This window comes from Lutra lutra, chromosome 13, assembly GCF_902655055.1.
Source record: "Lutra lutra chromosome 13, mLutLut1.2, whole genome shotgun sequence".
Lineage (NCBI taxonomy): Eukaryota > Metazoa > Chordata > Mammalia > Carnivora > Mustelidae > Lutra > Lutra lutra.
Window position 1 is genome coordinate 87,818,711 of NC_062290.1, and position 21,156 is coordinate 87,839,866.

The following is a 21,156-nucleotide window of genomic DNA, read 5'->3' on the forward strand; positions in this document are numbered from 1 at the left end:
AAAAAAATTTAAGGGGCGCCTGGGTGGCTCAGTGGGTTAAAGCCTCTGCCTTCCGCTCGGGTCATGGTCCCAGGGTCCTGGGATCGAGCCCCAAGTCAGGCTCCCTGCCCAGCAAGAACCCAGCTTTCCCTCTCCCACTACCCCTGCTTGTGTTCCTCTCTCACTGTCTCTCTCTCTCTCTCTCTGTCAAATAAATTTTAAAAAAAGAACAAAAGCAGTGTTAACTGCCACCACCACCGTGAACCTCACAGACACGATGGGCCGTGAGAGAAGCCAGACGCTTTTATCAGCACACGAGCACTCACCCCAAACCTAGTCCTGTTTATAAGGGTGATTTCCCTCTTAAGCTTTCATCTCGCTATCCATGAAGACTTTTTGCTCTTTTCTGTATGAAGGTGATACTTCAGTGTAAAAAAAAGTTACACATCCCATGACAGATACTTGGGCCACACACCTACCAAAGCGGTCTTCAAGCAGCAGGTGATTCTAATGTGCACCCTGGCCAATGGTCAAACGCAAATTCTTCCAAGTGTAATTAACATGGTGTTAGCTTCAGGTGTACGATATGATCACTTAATTCTTTTATTTATTTATTTATTTATTTGACAGAGATCACAAGTAGGCAGAGAGAGAGAGGAGGAAGCAGGCTCCCCGTGGAGCAGAGAGCCCGATGCAGGGCTCAGTCCCAGGACCTGGGATCAAGACCTGAGCCGAAGGCAGAGGCTTTAACCCACTGAGCCACCCAGGCGCCCATGAGGACTTAATTCTGTACGTGACTCCATCCTCATGACTGTAACGGAGCTTCTAAATCCCCTTCACCTTTCCCACCCATCCCCCCACCCAAACCCTTTATCTTCCTTAAAAAGTTTTCAGCTATGCAATTTCTAGGTATACAGAAAACAAAGAATAAAGCAGTGAACGTGTGTATACCTACTATGCAACTTAAGAAATAATTCTTCAATTTATTTACACGGTATAGTAGGTAAACATACTTATGTAAAGTTTTGGGGTTTTAAAACATTTTTAAAATGTTTTTTATTTTATTTTTTTTTAAAGATTTTATTTATTTATTTGACAAACAGAGGTCACAAGTAGGCAGAGAGGCAGGCAGAGAGAGAGGAGGAAGCAGGCTCCCTGCTGAGCAGAGAGCCCGATGTGGGGCTCGATCCCAGGACCCCGGGATCATGACCTGAGCCTAAGGCAGAGGCTTTAACCCACTGAGCCACCCAGGCACCCCTTAAATGTTTTTTTTTTTTTAAAGATTTTATTTATTTATTTGACAGAGATCACAAGTAGGCAGAGAGGCAGGCAGAGAGAGGAAGAGAAGCAGGCTCCCCGCTGAGCAGGGAGCCCGATGTGGGGCTCGATCCCAGGACCCCGGGATCATGACCCGAGCCAAAGGCAGAGGCTTAACCCACTGAGCCAGCCAGGCTCCCCTGCTTAAATGTTTTTTAAAAATATATATATTTTTTTAAAGATTTTTTTTTATTTATTTGACAGAGAGAAAGATCACAGGTAGGCAGAGAGGCAGGCAGAGAGAGGGTTGGGGGGGAGCAGGCTCCTTGCTGAGCAGAGAGCCTGATGCAGGGCTCGATCCCAGGACCCTGAGATCATGACCTGAGCCGAAAGCAGAGGCTTAACCCACTGAGCCACCCAGGCACCCTTAAAAATATTTTTTTTAAACCCACAAGAGAGGGGCACCTGGGTGGCTCAGTGGGTTAAAGCCTCTGCCTTCGGCTCAGGTCATGATCCCAGGGTCCTGGGATCGAGTCCCGCATCGGGCTCTCTGCTCAGCGGGGAGCCTGCTTCCTCCTCTCTCTCTGCCTGCCTCTCTGCCTACTTGTGGTCTCTGTCTGTCAAATAAATAAATAAAATCTTAAAAAAAAAAAAACAACTTTGACCATATTAAAGTCTAAAGTTCTTTACCTAAAAGGATTCCATCACTAAAGTTAAAAATGTTACCGTTTAGAAGATAGTTATATATTATGGACCCGAGATTATTAGCTACAATATATAAAAAGTACCTATAACCCAGCAACAATAAGGCAAGCAACCCACTCAAAAATGAGTAAAGAGTACAAACCCTGTCAAGTTATACAGGAGAAGAGTATCCAGGGCCAGAGAAGGCAAGCATCTTGCCCAAGGTTTGGGCAAGGAGATGATGGATCAGGCTTCTCCACTAATCTCCCCCAGGCTTTTCTCATCACCTCATTCTCACGTCGATGATAAAGAGGCGGCTGGCCAGCCTGTCTGTTCACTCAGCTGACACTTCTTGAGCACTTTCCAAGTTCCGGGGCCTGGCATCAGGACTAGTGAGCAAGACGGAGGGCTTGACTCAGTCCAGGGCAGGGGAGCAGGGGACCAGGCAGCTGGGGCAGGACACTGGGGAGGAAGTCAGAGGCTGCAGGAGCTAACGGTTCTGTCCCCTCCCTCCTGATCAGCTTGTGTCCTCTCTTGCAGAGTCAGGGCTGGAATACTACCCCCCTTCTCAGTACCTGCTGCCAGTCCTGGAGCAGGATGGAGGCGACACCCCCCGGGACAGTCCAGACGGGCTCTCGAACAGACTCTGCAGGGAGGAGGTGGAGTGGCAGGTAAGGCGTACCTGGCTCCTGACAGGAGTGGGGGTGTGTGTGCAGGGAACCCTGATCATTGGGAGGGGTGTTCAGAGCTGTAGGCCCTGAATTCCTCCACCAAACTAGAATTCACCTCCGTCCAGACCAGTGTGCTGAGATGCTCTCCAAGCCTGCGCCATCTCCCCAAACCGCAGGTGCACCAGGCTCCTCTCTGCTCCAACCCTTCAGGACCTTTGAACTTGTAGTTTCCCTCTCCCCCTTCCCAATCTGGAGTTCTCCTGGCTCACCTCTCGCTAACTCCACCTTCTCCTTCAGTTGTGTCCAAATCCCACGTCCTCTGAGAATTCTCCCTGTCACATCAACCTGGGTCAGGTCCCCTGCTATATGTTCTCCGGGTGCCCCCACGTTTCCTTGGGAACACTTATCACGGCCATAAATGAAGAATTACACGGGAGATGACTTATGTCTGTCTCTCCTGCTGGATAAAGCTTTGTGAGTGTGGGGATCATGTCTGTGTTGTTCATTGTTGCCTCTCAGCAAGTACTTCCTGCCTCGGTGCCCGTTGCTGTACAGAACGCCTGTCATGCTCTCCGCTCTGTGGAGAAGTCAGGGAGGCACACGTGTCAGCACAGTGAGGGGCCAGCCCTCCCTGGTCCCAGGGGTGAGCTAGCCTAGGACGGGCACCAAGGAGGAATCTTGGTCAGAGTTTGCCACGTCAGCCAGGAGCCCCTGACACAGGAGCCAATGAGAAGCCACCTCTGTCCCCACCTGCACTCCCACAGAGGGCCCACAGGCCTCTGATGGGGGGGTGGGGGGTGGCGGCAGTAAGGGGGACCAACTGCCAAGTTTGGCTTCTTATCTTCCAAGGACTTTTTATTAACTCTGGTTCCCTGGTGCCCCCCCTTCCCTGTTGGACATACCACCATGCATGCCTTTGGAGTTTTATCTTTCTTCTGGCAGCTCAGTGAGAACTAGAGAGGAAGAAGATCTCTATCCAGGGAAATCGTGGCAATTTATACTCTGAGGAAATATTTGCAGCAAACATTTCTTTTTTTTAACTTAATTATGTTTTTTATCTTGTTATTATACTTATTTTTTTTTAATTTTTTATTTTTTTATTAACATATGATGTATTATTAGCCCCAGGAGTACAGGTCTGTGAATCGCCAGGTTTACACACTTCACAGCACTCACCATAGCACATACCCTCCCCAATGTCCATAACCCCACCACCAATGTCCATAACCCCATACCCCTCTCCCCTCTGCAACTCTCAGTTTGTTTTGTGAGGTGAAGAGTCTCTTATGGTTTGTCTCCCTCCTGGTCCCATCTTGTTTCACTTATTCTTTTCCTACCCCCAAACCCCCCATGTTGCCTCTCAACTTCCTCATATCAGGGAGATCATATGATAATTGTCTTTCTCTGATTGACTTATTTTGCTAAATTAATACCCTCTAGTTCCATCCACGTCATCACAAACGGCAAGATTTCATTTCTTTTGATGGCTGCATAGTATTCCATTGTATATGTATACCACATCTTCTTATCCATTCATCTGTTGATGGACATCTAGGCTCTTTCCATAGTTTGGCTATTGTGGACATTGCTGCTATAAACAGTCAGGTGCAAGTGCCCCTTCGGATCACTACATTTGTATCTTTAGGGTAAATACCCAGTAGCGTGATTGCTGGGTTGTAGGGTAGCTCTATTTTCAACTTTTTGAGGAAACTCCATGCTGTTTTCCAGAGTGGTTGCACCAACTTAAAAACTTAAACAAAAAACAATACAGATGATCGGTAAACACGAAAAAAAAAAATGCCTAATTCCCCTAGTAATCAGAGACCAGTAAACTAAAACAACAAAATACTGTTAACCTCCTTCAGATTGGCACAAATGTCACTTTGATAATCTTGGCCAGAGTGTGGGGAAACAGTGGCCTCATCAATTGCTCTTGGGAAATGGAAACTGGTGTTCCCACTGCGGAAGATAACCTGGTAATAGGGGTCAGAAATTTAAATGGCATTGGCCATCGCCGATGATTCAGGAGTCCCACTTCTTGGCACATACCCAGAGAGACACTTGTCCAAGGAGACATTCGCGAGAATGTTCCTTGCTGCCTATTTGCAGTAGGGAAATATTGGAAGGCCCCTTAATGTTTGTCAGTGGGCAAAGGCTGAGCCAGCTGTGTCCTGTCCCTACTATGCCCTAGATCTATCCAAACTTGGATCACAGGACAGATGGGTAAGTGAAAAGGGCAGGCTGCAGAACACAGTGGTGGTATAGTACCCTTCTATGTTCAGAAAGAAGGTTCGAATGTATAGGAAAACACATCAGCAATAGCCATTAACTGGGGACGGGGGGGCAGGGGGATGGGTAGGAGGACAGTTTGATGACAAAGGAGCACGAGGGAATGTTAGGAGGTAAAGGAGTGGTTCTCTGTCTTGATTGCAATGACCACTACGTGACTAGAACTGCATACTAAAAAGAATGAATTTTACAGAATGTGAATTTTGCCTTCATTGAAACACATTTATATGTGAGCACACACAGACAAATATTCTGTATTTTCCAGAAGCACAAATTATATGTAAATGTGTGTATTCGGGTCTGATAATGGTAGTTACATGGCAGGGGGGCCGGAGGGAACCAGGATCAGGCTGGGGGAATGATCTGTGGTTACCGTATAGGCTGTTTATAAAATTTTTTGTAAGGATAATATACTCCGACATTATCTGTATAATTAAAAGTTAAAAGTTAATTTTAAAAATTTTACTCCTACCTCCACGTAGGACAAATCCAATTTCCTTATAATATGCTGCTTTTCCAGTTCAGACAGATTGATCCTGGCCTCTGAGCTGGATAACTAAATACAAAGATACTTAAGATACTTATTTAAGTATTTAGAAATACTTAAAGATATCAGATATCTGTGTGTTTGTTGATGTTTAACTACAAGAGGAACTCCTGCTCCTTGTTACCAGTCTGAGCAATACAGAAATATGTAAACTAAGCGCATGTCACCCCCCCCAGTCCCACCCTCGGAGGTAATCATCACAAACTGTTAATGTATCTCCTTCCTGAGTCCGATCTCAACAGGTATGAAACTCCGAGCTGAGTTTTGTTGCCGTTTTTACAAGAACAGGATCCCGCTGCATACACAGTGGCAGGTGGCAGGCCCCTTTCTCTGCAGCTCCCCGCCTTTGCCCTGTTACCCCATAGCTGTGTGACCCACTGCGTGGAGTCGCCATGACTTACTGAAGTCGATGAGCTGTTGCCAGGGTTGTCACTCTTTACAGCAGTTCTGCAGGAACCTGTACGTGTCCCTTTGTGCGTTTGTTTTGGAGGGCTGGAGTTCAGGGGCATTGCAGGTATACTGTACAGACAGGGAACCACACATCCCACTTCTTGGTCCGCCTTGTGGAGCACCACACCTTCGCAGGGCTGCACCCCCAGAACCGTCCTGAAGAGCTTCCTACAGTGTGCCAAGCCCGGTGGTTCTCCTCCCTGCTGTCCGCTGGAACCCTCTGGGATCCTCTATCAGAATATCCTTCCCACTCGTCCCCGCCTCCCCCCAACACTCTGATGCAGTGCTTTGAGAGTGAAGCCCGTGTCTGGCTGCCCCGAGATTCTGGCCATGGGCTGGGAATCCTACTGCTGCCCCCCCTTCTCCTGACCACTGTCTTTTTTCCCCCCAGAATAGGTTCTCAGACTATGAGAAGAGGAAGGTAAGAAAATGTCTATCCTCCTTGGTCACTTTTGTTCTTAACAAAGATCTATGATAAAAGATTTGAGGGAACAAGTTCTTTCTGTCTCCAAATTAGAGGGCAAACCGAAGTTTCTCTCTTAATACCTTGCCTCACCACATCCTTACGCAGCCTCAGTGGTGGCAGGGTTTCTCCCCCACGGATGAGCCGTCTGAGGCTCAGGGACCCCAGACTCCAAACCCCTAGCCTCTGACAATAAACAGTGTTTTATTACAGTTGGGCTCTGCGGCAGGGTCGGGGGGTGGTGGAGGGTGCAGGGGTTGTGGGTAATGGGAGGCGCTGGGCTTGGAGGGTGTTGCTCAGTGTTCAGACCTACAGCCCGCACTCCTGGGAGCTGAGGCATGGATTCACCCTGCTCCCAGGTCCTGACACCACAGAGCCTTGCCAGTCATCACCAGGATCTATGTTCTTGCAGGAACAGAAGATGCTGGAGAAATTGGAATTTGAACGGCGTCTGGAACTTGGGCAGCGAGAGCATGCCCAGCTCCTCCAGCAGAGCAACAATCAGAAGGACGAGATCCTTCAGACGGTCAAGGAGGTCTGTGAAGGGCCAAGTGGGGTGGGCTTGTCTGCACGCTTCCTGCCGGGGGGGCCCGCTGCTGCGGGGAGGCAGTGGGAGTAAGCGCTCTCCCTTGATCTTCCAGGGCCTTGGGGGGGCCTGGAAGAACACCTAGCCCAGCCTCCTCATGTGTAATGGACACCCCGGGGCCTAGCGAGGGGAAGACCCGGGCCAAGATGACACAGAAAGGCCTGGCAGGACGGGGCCCCTTGCTGCCAGCTCAGGCTGGCCGCCTGTCCCGCTGCAGGAGCAGTCCCGGCTGGAGCAGGGCCTGAGCGCGCGGCAGCGCTACCTGGACGCCGAGCGCCAGCGGCTGCAGGAGCAGCTGAAGCAGGCGGAGCAGAACGTCTCCAGCCGGATCCAGAAACTCCTGCGGGAGAACCAGAGGTCAGGCCCCCACTCCCCAGACCCAGGGACCTTCCCTGACGTTGGTACCCTTTGAAGAGCCCAGGCCAGGGCTCCCTCTCTCCCTTACAGTCTCCAGTCTCAACTCCTGCCTGAGGCTTTTGTTGGTAGAGGGTCTGGCTTTGGTGCCACTTTTTACACCAGCCTGAAGAGAAAAGAGCCTGTGCCGGGCCTGACCTGGTCTGTAGCTTGTCCTCGGACCCGTGCCTCGCGAGGGTCCGGTCTGTGAAATGATTGGGTTTAGCAAGACAGTTGAGATCATATCCTGCTCCAGTATTTTAGGTTCCAGTGACCCGTTGGGCTGAGGTCAGCTGTACTGAGATTTGCCTTATCAAATCCTGTCCAGGGTAGGTGCCGCTAGGAGCCGGTCTCGGTGGGCTTGCGGGGAAAGGAAGCCAGATAGAGGTCTCCAGAACCTCTAGTTGGGGGCCTGTGTGGAAAGCCTCCAGAACGGGCGTTGGCCTTGACCTTGTTGCCTCCAGGCCTCCCTAGCTTCTCACTCACTCCATCACGCAGCAGTTCCATGGGGCCCGAGCGAGCCGGCAGGCCTGCCGTGTGCCAGCGGCGTGCTCTCCCCACCGAGGCATCCCGGAAAGCTGCCCTGTATCAGGTGCTGCTTACGTGCCAGGCACTTTGTGTATACTCTCTCGTTCACTCTTTACAAGTACTCCGGGAGGCTTTTTCTATGAGGATCCCATTTTGCAGATGAGTTGGAGCTTGGTGTGGCTGAGTCCCTGTCCAAGGACACAGAGCCCCAAGGTTCTGGACGGAGAACCCCAGCCGGTTCCTAAGCCCCCTCTGTGCAGCCAGTGCAGCACGGGGAGGGCAGTTCTTTTGGGAACAGGCCTACTGGTGACAGCTGTAGTGGCCCTTCACGCTTCGGGTTTGCTCCACAGGCAGAAGAAAAGTTCTGAGATCTTGAAGTCGCTGGAAAATGAAAGGTAAGTGTTTCGCTCTAGCACTCTCTGTGCTGCCTTGGGGCCAGGGGAGAGGTTTCAGGGAGAGAAAATCTTGGGATTCTCAAGGATTACGCCAGAAAGTCTTCCTAAAGCTGTAAGGGGATTCACCTCCTTAGGGAATATTGAATTAAAAAGAATCACTGCCTGCAAGTTTAACACTGAGGAAAAACTGAGACGTAAATAAAAACACGTGTAATGTCCACTGTATGGCTAGTGTTAAAAAAAAAAAATCAGAAAAAATCCATTTCTCATTAAAGGAAACAGTCTGTTGCAAAGTAGAAAAGAAGAGGCCAGAATTAAAGTGAAGCAGTGTCTGATTTCTTCAAGACACAGCCTGGATCTGTGCTCAGAGCGCACGGAGCCACCCTGAGTGGCGTACCAAACATTGCCGAGAGGCAGAAATTAGAGGCCCGTGATCTTTGGGTTTTTTCAGTTGTGTTTTCTGTGTTTCCAGGTTTATCGAGACACACCTCTTTAAGAAAGAGGGTAGCTGAGAGGGAAGAGCTCCCTTTCTGCTTTCCCCTCTCCCCTGCGGGATTTTCTGGAATCCTTCCTGGTTCCCAGGAATCCCAAAAGAGCAGCGTGGGTCTCGCTGCCATCCCTGTGCTGGCCCTCCAGGCCCCCGGCCGCTTGGGAAGAACTCCTGCAGGGCGGTCCCCTCACCTGGCCCCTTGAACTGTGGTGCTGCGGGAGCTGGGAGCGGTGAGGGCCCAGCCCTGCTGTGGCCGGTTTATCTGGCACACGTGGACCAAGTGCCCTCTCCCTGTTTGGGTGCCTGGAGTGGGGCCACGGGGCGTGTCAGTGGGACCTTCCCTTGAGCAGCCCGTGGGCCTGGGCTGGAGCCAGAGGTGTTCAGATGCTGTTTTCAACCAAGCATACGCCTTTGGAGAGCGGTTCCGTCTGCGCCACGAGGACTAGCTTACTGGGGGGACACAGCCGCCGCGCAGTAGCTTCTTAACGTTCGTTTTCGGTATCACGGATGTGTCCCTGCGCCAGCAGCCTGGTTCCTGATAGCTGTAGGCTATTTACTGTGTGATTGTACCTGAATTAGTCGTTTGTGACATGTGAGTTCCCAGAGTTTCATAGCGACCAGCACTATTCTAGTGACTATCTCCAAAACATACCCGGAGGTGTTGACGTGAATATTTGTGGAGGAAACGTTCAGAGGACCTTCTGACGGGTCTTCCCTCACTGCCTTCCAGAAGACACTTCGCCGGTTCTTGCTCCTCTCAGGCTGCCCCGGTGCTCAGCGCTCCCCGCCCCCCAACCTGGAGGCGAGATTGTCCTCCCGGTTATCCGTGATGGAAGCCTCTTTCTGGGTGGTTACGGGTCACTTGTATTTAAACATCCGTGAAGTGGCCGTTTCTGTCCTTTGCCAGTTTTCCAAAGGGAATGCTCAGGTTTTGATGCAGGGCTGCCAGTGAGGGGGGGCGGGCGGCAGGGCAGGGTGCGGCAGGAGCTTGTCTGGGTGGGCGCAGCCAGGAGGACTTCCCGGAGAAGGCAGCGTTGCTCTGATGGGATTCCCTGTCCGAAGTGTTATATTTGCTGAGTAAATGGATGGATTTTATTTATTTTTTTTTTGTTCCTAGAATAAGGATGGAACAGTTGATGTCCATAACCCAGGAGGAGACTGAGAACCTGCGGAGACGTGAGATTGCCTGTGAGTGGGGAGGGGTGTAGGGTCCTGGGAACAGAGCTTGTCTGACTCGGGGGGGTGGCGGGGGGAGGCCGCCTTCTCCCTGTAGGTCCAGTACTATGGGCTCGAGAGGGGGCAGTGAAGTCCAGGAGGGCCCTGAGGTCAGGCTTACCCCAGAGCAAGCCATATGACCTCAGGGCCATTAGTGGTCCCTAACTCTTCCGAGCCTCTGTGTTTTTATCTGTGAAATGGGGAGAACAATGATTGTCATTCTGGGTCATTTTGAGGGTTAGATGCTGTGCTACCTGGCACTGAGTGAGCACCTCGCAAAGGCTATAGGGTTTCTGTTATCCAGAGCTGTGGTCCGCCCCTCCTGTGTTGCTGGGAGCTCCCTATCCTGCCATTCCCAAGAAGTGGTCCTGGGGCACCACACTGTGTCCACACTTGATGGTGGCGGGAGGGGCTCCCTGTCTGATCCTGAGCGCTGAGAGCATCAAGCCATGTGCCAAGGAAATCCAGGAGTCTGTTCCTCCTTTTTTAAAATAAGGACTAATTCTTCTTGGCTGGCCCCTGTCCTCTCGAGGCCGGATACTGGAGCAGGGCACGGCGGGATACTGGGCGCCAGGCCCTGTGCCAAACCCCGTGCGTACGCCACTTCCTCTCACTCCCTCCTGAGGAGGTGTTGTTAATGTCCTTATTTTAAGGTCCTTGTTATCCACCATTTAGAAAGAAAAACTGTGTTTGCATTTCCAATAGGATATTTACTAATAAATCTAGTGATTAGAAATAGTGTCAGTACCGAGGACTTTTGTTTTCACCTTTTCAGGCTTCCTTATTGCATAGCTTTTCAAAAGTGATCATGTACTATTTTTATGACTAAAATAAATTTCCATAAAAACGACATAAAGTCAAGAGAAGGTAATAACCCTTGTTGAGGACGTGTGGTATCGGGCTGTCCTAGGCCCTGCCAAAGGGAATATCAATCAGCAGGATCTTTCTGGAGGGCAGAAAGGGTAACTCCTGTCATTCACGGTCTTAAAACTGTGCTCTTTCAAAAATTAATCTTAGGAAATATTCAAATTGCATAAGGATGTTTGAGCAAGGACGTTTATCGTTTAATAATTGCAAAAGAAACCAAACGCCCCAAATAGAGGATTCTCTAAAACTTGGTGATCCGTGTCCTGCAGGAGCCTGCGGCCACGCCTCACACGGCCACGTGCACATGGGGAGGCAGTCTCGAAAAGTGAGAAGTGATGTGGTCGGTGTGGTCACATCGTGATTTTTTTCGTCATAGTTAAATACATGACCTAAACTCTGCTGCTTTAACCACTTGCAATCGTGCGATTCTGAGGCCCAAAGCACACCCACATTGCTGAGCGGCCGCCACCGTCCAGGCCCAGAGCCTCATCTGCCTGATTGCAGTTCTGTCCCCGATAAACAGATGCTCCATCGCCTCCCCCTCCCCCAGCCTGCGTAGGACCCCCATTCCACTTTTTGTCTCGCCAAATCTAATAACACTGGGTAACCCTCGTAAGCGGGACCCTACAGTATTTGTCATTTCGCGACGGGCTTCTTTGACTCAGCAGATGTCCTCAGGGTTCATCCCTGCTGGAGCAGGTGCCAGAATTTTCCTTTTTGAAGGCTGAGTAATATTCCGTCTCTGTGTCCCCCCCCCACCTACTTATTCATCCGTCTTCCGTGAATTTTCCTTTTTGAAGGTTGAGTAATATTCTGTGTCCAACCCCCCCCACCTACTTATTCATCCGTCTGTCTGTGAAAACTTGGGTTATTTCCACCTTCTGGTGTTTGTGACTCCCACTGCTCTGAACGTGGGTGTACGGATACCTGCTGAGTTGTCTGCTTTCAGTTTTTCATTCTAATTTTTTAAAAATGCATAAATATGAATTAGAAATTGACTAGAAGAACATATATCACAGTATCTCTGGGTGATAAGATTATAGAAGATTTTGTGTGCGTGCTGCTCGGTGTTTTACAGTTAGCCTTTTCAAGCTTAAGTTACTTCCACAGTTTAAAAATTTCGGCGGGGCGGAGGGGCAGCGCCTGGGTGGCTCAGTCAGTTAAGCATCTGACTCTTGGTTTTAGCTCAGGTCATGATCTCTGGGTCGTGAGATCAAGTCCCGCATTGGGCTCCATGCTCAGCAGAAAGTCTGCTGGGGGTTCCTCTCTGCCACCCCCTCTGCCCTTCTGCTCGCATGTGTGCACGCTCTCCCTCTCCCTCTCTCAAATCTTTTTTTAAAAAAGTGTTTTTTAAGGGTGACTGTGAGGCGGGTGATGAGGTGAACCCCCCCGAAGCCCCCAGGAGCGGCGGCCCTCAGTCCCACCCCTGTGTCTCCTCAGCCGCCATGCAGCAGATGCTGACCGAGAGCTGTAAGAGCCGGCTCGTCCAGATGGCCTACGAGTCTCAGAGGCAGAGCTTGGTCCAGCAGGCCTGTTCCAGGTAAGGTAAGGACAGGCTTCCTGGGTTGGGGGCACCAGCTCGGGGCCCAGGACCATGGGGTGAGCGCTGGACATTGCGATCCCCACCCCAGCCTTGGTCGTGCGTCGGGCAAGTGGTGACTGCTCTTCGTGTCTCCTCATGGACCTGGACCCCACGATTGAGTCAGGCAGCTGGTAATGTGACAGCAGTCACTCCCACTTCTGCACTTCCTGTGAGCCGGGCACTCGGCCAAAGGCTGTGTGTTGGCCCGCTGACTCTCTGAGGGACCGTGTCATTAGCCCAGTTTTGCCACCATAGCTTAGGCTCAGAGAGACTCTATGACACACCCACGGAAACCCAGCCAGCAGGTGGCAGAGCCAGAGTTCAAAGCCAGGCAGAGTGGAAGTGTGCTCTTGACCGTGGTGCATGCCTCGACCTCCGAGGGTCTGCAGAGGTCGGGAGCGGCATGCCCTGGAGGGGATGGTGAGAGGTTGCTTTCACACTGGTGACAGCTCTGGGTCTGGCTGGCCGAGTTCACTGCATCACTGTGGGTCAGTCTGTTGAAGAAGCCACACGTGTTGGCACAGCCAGGTGAAGAGGAGAAGAGCTCTCGGTGCTTAAGAGACAGGCCAGGAGCCCTGGTGTTTCTCCCCCTGTCTAGGTGATAGGCACAGCCATCAGCCTCCCCGTGTCCTCACACGTGTGGGGACTTTCTTCCTTTCCTGGTGGTAGAATATGAAGCCTAGTGCGGGCCCTGGTGGCAGATAGACCTGGTCTCGGGTTCCCCCTTCTTCTGTAACTGTGAAGTGTTGGGTCAGTCCCATTTCCCTTCTGAGCCTCAATTTTCTTATCAGAAAAATGGGGATAAGTCACAGTACCTACCCCTGGAGTGGTTAGAGGGTTTAACGAGCATAGTGTTTGCCACAAAGGGGGCCAATAAATAACATTTATTACAAAACAAACTCAAAACCAAGAATATGCCAAAGTATGGACCTACGTGGGTCTTCAGGATTTGGATTTTTTTTTTTTAAAGATTTTATTTATTTATTTGACAGAGAGAAATCACAAGTAGGCAGAGAGGCAGGCAGAGAGAGAGGAGGAAGCAGGCTCCCTGCTGAGCAGAAAGCCCGATGTGGGGCTCGAACCCAGGACCTGAGATCATGACCTGAGCCGAAGGCAGCGGCTTAACCCACTGAGCCACCCAGGCGCCCCAGGATTTGGATTTTTGTGCCAAAATCACTAGACTTGTTCCAGGATCTAAGAGCAGATCTGTGGCTGAGGTGGAAAATGCTGGGTGCGTCGGGTGGGGCATGGATATCACTGTCCCAGATGGAGTGCTTTCTCACAGTCCAAGTGGCGCACCTGGGAGGTCATGAGCTCCTTGCTGGTGGAGGTGGGAGGGCTGAAGGCAGGCCACCACTTCAAAGGGCACTGTAGAGGGGATTCTGACGGGGGGGTGGATGAGAGGAGCTAGACACACCGAATCTGTCTCTTTCCTTCTAAGACCGACTCATGTCTGTGCCTGGCCCAGGATGTAGCCCCCAGCAGGTGCTTCTTGAGTATTATTGTTGAATGAGTACATGGTTTATCTTGATCTCCAAGGTTCCTGGCACTTAGTAGATGCTCAGAAAACGTTCAGAGAGTGAATTAATTTGCTGTCTTTCTGGCAGCATGGCCGAAATGGATGAGCGGTTCCAGCAGATTCTGTCATGGCAGCAGATGGATCAGAACAAAGCCATCAGCCAGATCCTGCAGGAGGTGAGCCCTTGCCCAGGGTGTGAGGGCAGCGGCTCAAGACGGGCACAGGGAGCCAGAGGCAGAGCATGGAAAGTCTGCATGGAGCCCTGTCCTCAGCTTAGAAGACCCAAGAGGCTTAGTATGTTTAGAACTGGGTAGGCCCTCAGGAGAGGAGGGAGAGAGCAGGGTGGTTTTCTGGCCTCTGAGATCTAGAGAAGCCTCCCTCCTCGTGAGGACTTCGGGGCAGGACGTGGTGATCACTCCGTGGAGACGGAGCCCGCAGGAGAGCGCCAAGGGCCTTTCGACTTCTCGCTTCCAGACGGCTCCCCTCTGGGCCCCCTCACCTTCCTCGTGAAACGGGGCAATGAAGGCACCGACACCCCGGTGCGGAAGTTCTGTGCTAAAGAACGTAGTGTCCAGCGCTAGTAAGCCTTGCACAGGGGTTATTTCTAGAATGTGAACAAGTGAGCCGAGGAGTTACGTTCCCTCTGAGACGGAGAGGTCCTCCCTGAAGGATTCTGAGCACATTGTGTGTTTGCCCCCGGCCCGGGCCCCTGGGAACTCGAGGCCCCGGGCACCTGCCGACCGGGGTCTCCGTTGCAGAGCGCCATGCAGAAGGCCGCGTTTGAGGCCCTCCAGGTGAAGAAAGACCTGATGCACCGGCAGATCAGGAACCAGGTGAGGGCTGGGGGCGCGGCCGCTACTGGTCCCCTCCTCTCACGCGCCAGCTCAGCCATCACCCCCCCCCCCGCAACCCTGCACCACCCCTGCAGTGTAACGGGTTCCGCTCTTTCTCAGGATGCCCGTGGGCCACTGCTTGGGCAGCCCCTGCGTCCACCGGGCCCCAGGCGGGAGCCCCTCTCCCGGGCATGCAGTCAGCTCCACCCTGGCGGCCTCCATCAGCTCTGAACCCGGGGAGCCAGGGCTGATGGGGTGTCTCACCTGGCGGGCAGGGGAGGCCACCTCGCCTGGAGGGAGCTGGACTCTGCTGCTGACCCAGCTGTGTTGGGCCCCCTGGGCTTTCCTGGAGGCTGGAGGCAGAGGGAGCTTTCAGGCTGCGGGAATGCTCATCGCGTCCTCTTCAGCACACTTTGAATTTTACATTTTCGCATGTTTGTTTATTTTTTTTCTTTGTATTCTTTTCTCCTTTTTTTGGCCCAAACCAACTTAACCTTTTTCTTCCCCTCTTTAATTTCAATCCCACCTTGCCGGACATGAAGCTCATTCCTCTGACCAGGGGTTGGTGGGGCCATAGGAACTTAGGGGAAAGGGTTACAGGCTCAGGGTGGAGAAGTCCCTGGCTGTGGGGTCTGACCCCAGGCATCCGCCCTGTGGGTGGTTCTGACGCAGCTGGCCAGCCGTTCCCCTTCAGCCCCCAAGCTGGGAGAGACCTGGGAAAGGGCTCCCTCACCAACCTGCTCTGTGTCCTTGAAGTTACTTAACCTCTCTGAGCCTCTGTTTCCTCATCTGTAAAATGGAGGCAATAATACCTGCTAATAACTAGGGGAGACTTGATGACCTGACGCAGATGAAGTACACAGCACGAGCCTTGCACACAGAATGTTCTGGAAGCCTCAGCTGCTGCCATCGCTGTTCTCAGTCAGTCCATTACCCTCTGCTCTCCTCTGTGATGGCAGTTAGAGGAAGCAAGAGGCCCCAGCAAGTGCCAGGCTCCGTGAGGACCCATGTCCATTCTGCACTCTGGTCTGAACCTTAAAGGCAGTACCATCTCCATTCTAGAAGCTGTGAGCTTCCCTGGGATGGGCCCACCAAGGCCAGGCCTGTCCGTGCCCTGCCCAAACACTCGGGCCCTGAAACAACTAATTCTTTTAAAGCCCCGCTGAGGGGGTTCCCAAGGCACCCCAGTCCCCTTCATTCCCAACCCCCCACCCCCGAAAGGTCTCTTAGACTCCACTTAGCCTTCAGAGAGCAGCATAGATTTGAACCTTGCTTAATGTGAATAAAAAAACCCTGTTTCGTCTTCTGTTTAGATTAAGTTAATAGAAACTGAGTTATTGCAGCTGACACAGCTGGAGGTAAAGAGGAAGTCCCTGGACACAGAGGCACTTCAGGTATGTAGGGCTCCCAGCCTGCCCCTCCTCCCCGCCTCCCTCTCCGCAGTGCTCCCCAGCAGGCAGGCAGGCTTCTCTGTGGCTATGATGGGAGCACAGCCTGGGGGTGTGAGCCCAGCGCAGGCCAAGGTTAGGGTCGGGGCAGCCTGTTGCTCAGCAGGAGGGTCAGAGGAAGGAGGGTTTCATTGCCAAGGCTCACCCAGGCCCATCTCCATCTCTGCCTTTTCTTTGTTTTGAAGCAGGGTCACTGCTGAACTCCCTGTGTCTTTAAGCCATGCTTCTGGGGTGCAGGTTCAACTCATGGGCTGACCTTCTCTGGGGAAGGAGCTTTCCTGGTGTCCCAAGGATGTCTGGAGGAGAGGGCCCAGCTGTTACTGTGTCACTCCCTGCAGGTGGCTTCTCTGGGAGCTCCAGCCTGGGTGTCCTGCTTATAGAGCATGGGGGCGGTAGGGCCCAGCAGGCGGCATTCTGGACTGCATGTCTGGGACCTGGACTTTGATCTCTGCCCAAATGTTCAAAAGCAGATGGATCAATGGTATGGGAGGACCTGGGCCCCATATCAGGCTTCTGAGCAGAGCCTTCTGTCTGTCCCTTTGTCTGTCTGTCCTCAGCAGAGAAGTCTTGAATTGTCCCATGGCTTCTCAACTCAGTGAAAGTGTGCCGAGGTCTATGATCCTAGTCTCAGGTCTGCCACAGATGTGCTGTGTGACCCAAGGCAGGTCACTTCCCCTCCTAGGCCTCCATTTCTCCTTTCCACGAAAGGAACTCCTCTTCCAGGCCCAGCCTGTGTCCTAGAGCCATCAAACTGGGGCGAGCTAGCCAATGCAAAGCCCTTTGTGAGCCTTGCCATGGTCTTAGAGATGAGGGGAGGGGGAGCTCTCAGAGATGCAGCCCCGTGCTTGGCAGGTGCCCATGTCTTCCACCTGTCAGAGCTTGTGGGGCTCCCATGTGGGGGCCTCCATGGGTTTCTAAGAGTAAGAAACGAGTGGAACATAGACACAAGTGAGGACTACACTCCAGTTTGCATGTGCCTCCATCTGGGCAGAACCTTCCAGACCCACGTGGGGTTACACGCCAACCCTCCTTGCCTGTGCTTCCGCCCACGTGCTCTGTAGTCCGTGAGATTGCAGTCATGTACCTGTGGCTTGTCATTTCCTTTGTTTGCTGTTTCTTACCATTCCATTGTCATCGGTCACTAGATCCCACACCTGGCCTGACCTCCACGGGATGAAGATGAGGAGGGGTTGCCCGGGCAATGGGGCCCCTCAGCTCCGTCCCCCAACCCTCTGCCTAGTTGAGTTGGGCCTACTGTGGGATCCCAGCTGCCTTCTGGGAAATAAAGGGGGGGGATCCCGCCACCCGCCGCTGGGGCGTGGCTCCTGGCTCCAGAGCAGTGAACTTCCAGCGGCACTGGGCGTGCTCTTATGTTGCAGGAGGTGATCGTTGAGCAGCGCTGGGCCCTGAGCTCCCTGCTCCAGCAGCTGCTCAAGGAAAAGACGCGGCGAGAGGAGGAGCTCCGGGAAATTCTGGTGCGCTTGGCTTCTGCGTTCCATATCACACATGGGTTCGCTTTCCCCCCACACCTTCGCCATTCTTAGAGGTGCTTTTGTTATTCGAGTAACAGTTGCTCATCAAAGAAAAGATGGGACGCAGGAAGGAGACTCTTCTGGGAGTTCTCTGATGCTGACGTTCTGATTGTTTTCTGAGCACCACGATGCATATTTACTGCTGTGCACACGTGTGCCCTGTAAATGTCAGATGGCACACGCTTCGGAACCCTCTCATTTGCATCCATCCTCATCGTGTCCCTCAAATGTCCCCTACGTGCTTCCTGGCTGCATTCGGGTGGGCCATCCTAGCCCCTTGCCAAACATTCAGACTACTTCCAGCTCTTTACTTTTCTAAGGAATGCTCTCTGTCTTTATAGCTAAGTATTGAGGGCAGTCATGAGTATTTATTCAAAACCAATGCCCAGGAGAGAACTTTGTGTCTAGGGAAGGCTGTTTCGTAAGCTTTTGACAGGCGTTGCCCAGCTGTCCCCTGTACCCAAGTGGGTTTGACTCTGGCACATTGTCAGGGTGGCAGAGCCCCATTTAGAGGGAGCAGGTGGGGATCATTTCCTCCAGACCCCTTGTGCATCGGAGCACTGGGGATAGAGGCCAGGGCTCAGAGGCTTGTCGATTCTATGGTGTTGTTAGTGCTCCAGGTCGTCTCTGAGCTCCGTTGTGGGCAGAGCCCTGTGCAGAGAGCAGGGAAGAGACGAGCTTCATAGCCTCACACGAGCCCCTGTGGTGTGCGTGGGCCGATCAGAAGCTGCCCATTGCTCGTGGTGCCCTGCTGCCATCGCCTGCAAACTGTTTAACACGCCAACACTTGTTAGCATGGTGTATCAGTGGCCCTGTGCTCCCGCCCTCCAGGGCCCTCAGAGCACTCACCACCCAGAGGAGGAAGCCCCACCTCAGCAGGTCTTGACTGTCAGGGTCATGGGCACCAGAAGAGTGCTGTGTCCACAGCTCAGCAAGGTCTGGGAGGGATGACCAGAGGACAGTCGGTCCCCAAGGCCTGTGCAGAAATCTCGCTACCCACATCTCCTCTGGCCCCCAGGGTGTGGCCGCAGTCCTGGCTTGCTCAGAGCACAGGTCCCCAAGCAACACAGGCCTGGGTCCAAGTCCTGGCCTGACCCTGGGCAGGTTCCTAATCACTCTGAACCTCCCTTTGCTCACCCTGGAAGTCAGACCCCCACACGGAGCTGGTGAATTCAGGAAACTGGGTGCATAGCAGGCTCTGGCACGTAGCGTCCTGAAAATGGTAGTGGCTGCTGATGCCGTTTGTATCATTTGCTTGGGGCACTGGCCTCAGCACCTAGAGCCACGTGAGGCCAGAGCAGCAGTCGCTGACTACTTGTGTGCGGCGGAATGAAGGGATCCGTTTCAGTAGCATGTCCGTCGTTCTCCAGCTCTGTCAGAAGGGTGAAGTCCACTCTAGACGCTCATATTGTCCTTAGAATCCTCTGTCTCTCCCTGCTTGTCACCGGAGCATGAGCCCAAGCAAGGGCCCGCAGAGCCTGGTGGCGGGCACCCAGAGCCCAGAGTCGGGCCTCAAGCCCAGGTGTGCCCGGCTGAGATTGTTCACGGCAGGAAGCTGGGGTTGAGGCACTTCCTGCCTTTCCCAGATCAGCAGTTTAAGTGGTGAGACCGTGGTGGCTGCGAAAGTTCTCTGTAGAATAGCAAGTGTACTCCACCATCCGGGAGGCTCGGTCACGATCGTCACTGTCATTACAGTTTTTACTTACTGACTTGTAACTAATGATGCCGACTTTGTCCTTGGCAGACAGAGTTAGAAGCCAAAAGTGAAACCAAGCAGGAAAACTACTGGCTGATTCAGTATCAACGGCTTCTGAACCAGAAACCCTTGTCCTTGAAGCTGCAGGTAAGGACGCTGGCCTCCACCGTCTCGGAGAGCCTCCCGTGCCTCAGGGTGCCCGGCTGCTCGAGCTTTCTGGTTCCATTCTGTTCATGTTTCCGGTGACTGGCGTGCCAGGTCCTGTGCTAGGCCCTGGTGGGGACGGAAAAGGGAGAGCGGTGCCTTCCTTCTGGTATGGGGCAGAGCCTGTGTGCACAGTGGCGGGGGGAGGCCACAGGAGCCTCCTGCAAACTCCCCCCACCATGGGCAGAACGGATGTGGTCCTCCCACCCCCCAACACATACTGGGTTTTTTGTTTTTTAATACAAATGAAGTCCTTTTCTGTACACACTATTGTGGCAAACTGGTTTTTTTTCTCCTAACGATAATGACGGGCAGGTCTCCAGCCACACACATAGTAGGTCATCTCATCGTTTCCACACAAGTGCATAGTATTTAGTATCTGAATTTGCCCTCATTGATTTAAACAGGTAGACGGGCAGTGCACTTCCTTGCGTCTTTAACTCTGTGCTCACATCCTTTTTGTAGGAAAAGTTGCAAGGAAGCGTTTTGTATATTCCATTAAATGGGTTCAGAGCCTCGATTTGCTGTTGCAAATAACGAGGCCATGTTGGCAGTGTGGTCAGCTTCTCCCTGGGTCTGTCCTGCAGGAGGAGGGCCTGGAGCGCCAGCTGGCCGCCCTCCTGGTGGATCTCTCGGCGGAACACTACCTGCCCCTGTTCGCCCACCACCGCATCTCGCTGGACACGCTGAGCCGCATGAGCCCTGCCGACCTGGCCAAGGTGAGGCGGCAGCCCCTCAGGGCAGGTGGAGGGCTGAGTGAAGCCGCTATCGGGGCCGCTGGGGGTCGGCTTGACCTCCTGCTACTCTGGGCGCTGCCCTCCATGAACCAGTGTTCCGGGGCCCCTGTGCTTCCAGACAAGCCAGAACACCCACCTTGTGGGTCCCTGGCCCCCTGGGGGTAACCTGCACACCGTCTGCCTGACCCCAGACTACTACCCCCACTCACACTGGACCTTCATGTTGTAGGCCCAGAATGAGTCTTTGGAGGCTGTCGGGTCCGGCCCTGGCCCACCCCCAGCTTTGCATCCCTCGTAAGGACAGCACTGCCTGAGCCTGGGGCCCTTCTGGGTGGAGGCTGAGCTCTGGGTTGTGTTAGTTCGTTTACTCTTCGAAAGAGTCGGATGACGAGGACAGCCAACAGCCCCGTAACACTCGCCAGTGCCAGGCGCTGTTCTAAGGGCTTTTCCCATGCTAAACCCCCAACAGGCCAGTCAGGCAGGTATCCTCCTTGTCGTTTCTCAGAGGAGGAAGGGGTGACACGGCCAGGTGGTAGCTTGCCCGATATCACCCAGCAGTCAACCTTCGAGCATGGGTGGTCTGGTCCCAGAGGCCATGTTATCTGTCACTCTGCCATGTGGCCTGTCCTTGACCCAGAAACTGATGGTTCACACACAGAGACTGTGTCACCCAAGGGCCTGTGACACTGCCGCTTCTTAGCAGCTTGGTCTCAATGGGAACTCCCTGCCCCTTCCTGTGAACTCTGACTGTGGGTCCTGACTCACCTCTGTCGTGGGGGGACGTGCGGTCT

At 52.9% G+C, this 21,156-nt stretch overlaps 1 protein-coding gene across 5 annotated transcripts in view; it reads left to right on the top strand.

The window, feature by feature from the left end:
- The window catches only part of LRSAM1 (leucine rich repeat and sterile alpha motif containing 1), a 38,317-nt gene that overhangs the window by 13,401 nt on the left and 3,760 nt on the right, over window positions 1-21,156 (top strand). For 3 of the 5 annotated variants that reach the window (XM_047699909.1, XM_047699908.1, XM_047699912.1), the window contains 13 exons: window positions 2,461-2,591; window positions 6,269-6,298; window positions 6,753-6,875; window positions 7,144-7,283; window positions 8,198-8,242; window positions 9,850-9,920; window positions 12,255-12,354; window positions 14,004-14,091; window positions 14,674-14,748; window positions 16,062-16,142; window positions 17,576-17,671; window positions 19,473-19,571; window positions 20,216-20,347. In XM_047699909.1, coding sequence (XP_047555865.1) covers window positions 2,461-2,591; window positions 6,269-6,298; window positions 6,753-6,875; window positions 7,144-7,283; window positions 8,198-8,242; window positions 9,850-9,920; window positions 12,255-12,354; window positions 14,004-14,091; window positions 14,674-14,748; window positions 16,062-16,142; window positions 17,576-17,671; window positions 19,473-19,571; window positions 20,216-20,347 — 1,211 coding nt within the window. Of the gene's footprint in view, window positions 1-2,194; window positions 2,313-2,460; window positions 2,592-6,268; window positions 6,299-6,752; window positions 6,876-7,143; window positions 7,284-8,197; window positions 8,243-9,849; window positions 9,921-12,254; window positions 12,355-14,003; window positions 14,092-14,673; window positions 14,749-16,061; window positions 16,143-17,575; window positions 17,672-19,472; window positions 19,572-20,215; window positions 20,348-21,156 lie in introns of those variants that run through there. The other 2 variants (XM_047699911.1, XM_047699910.1) reach the window with 2 other exon arrangements.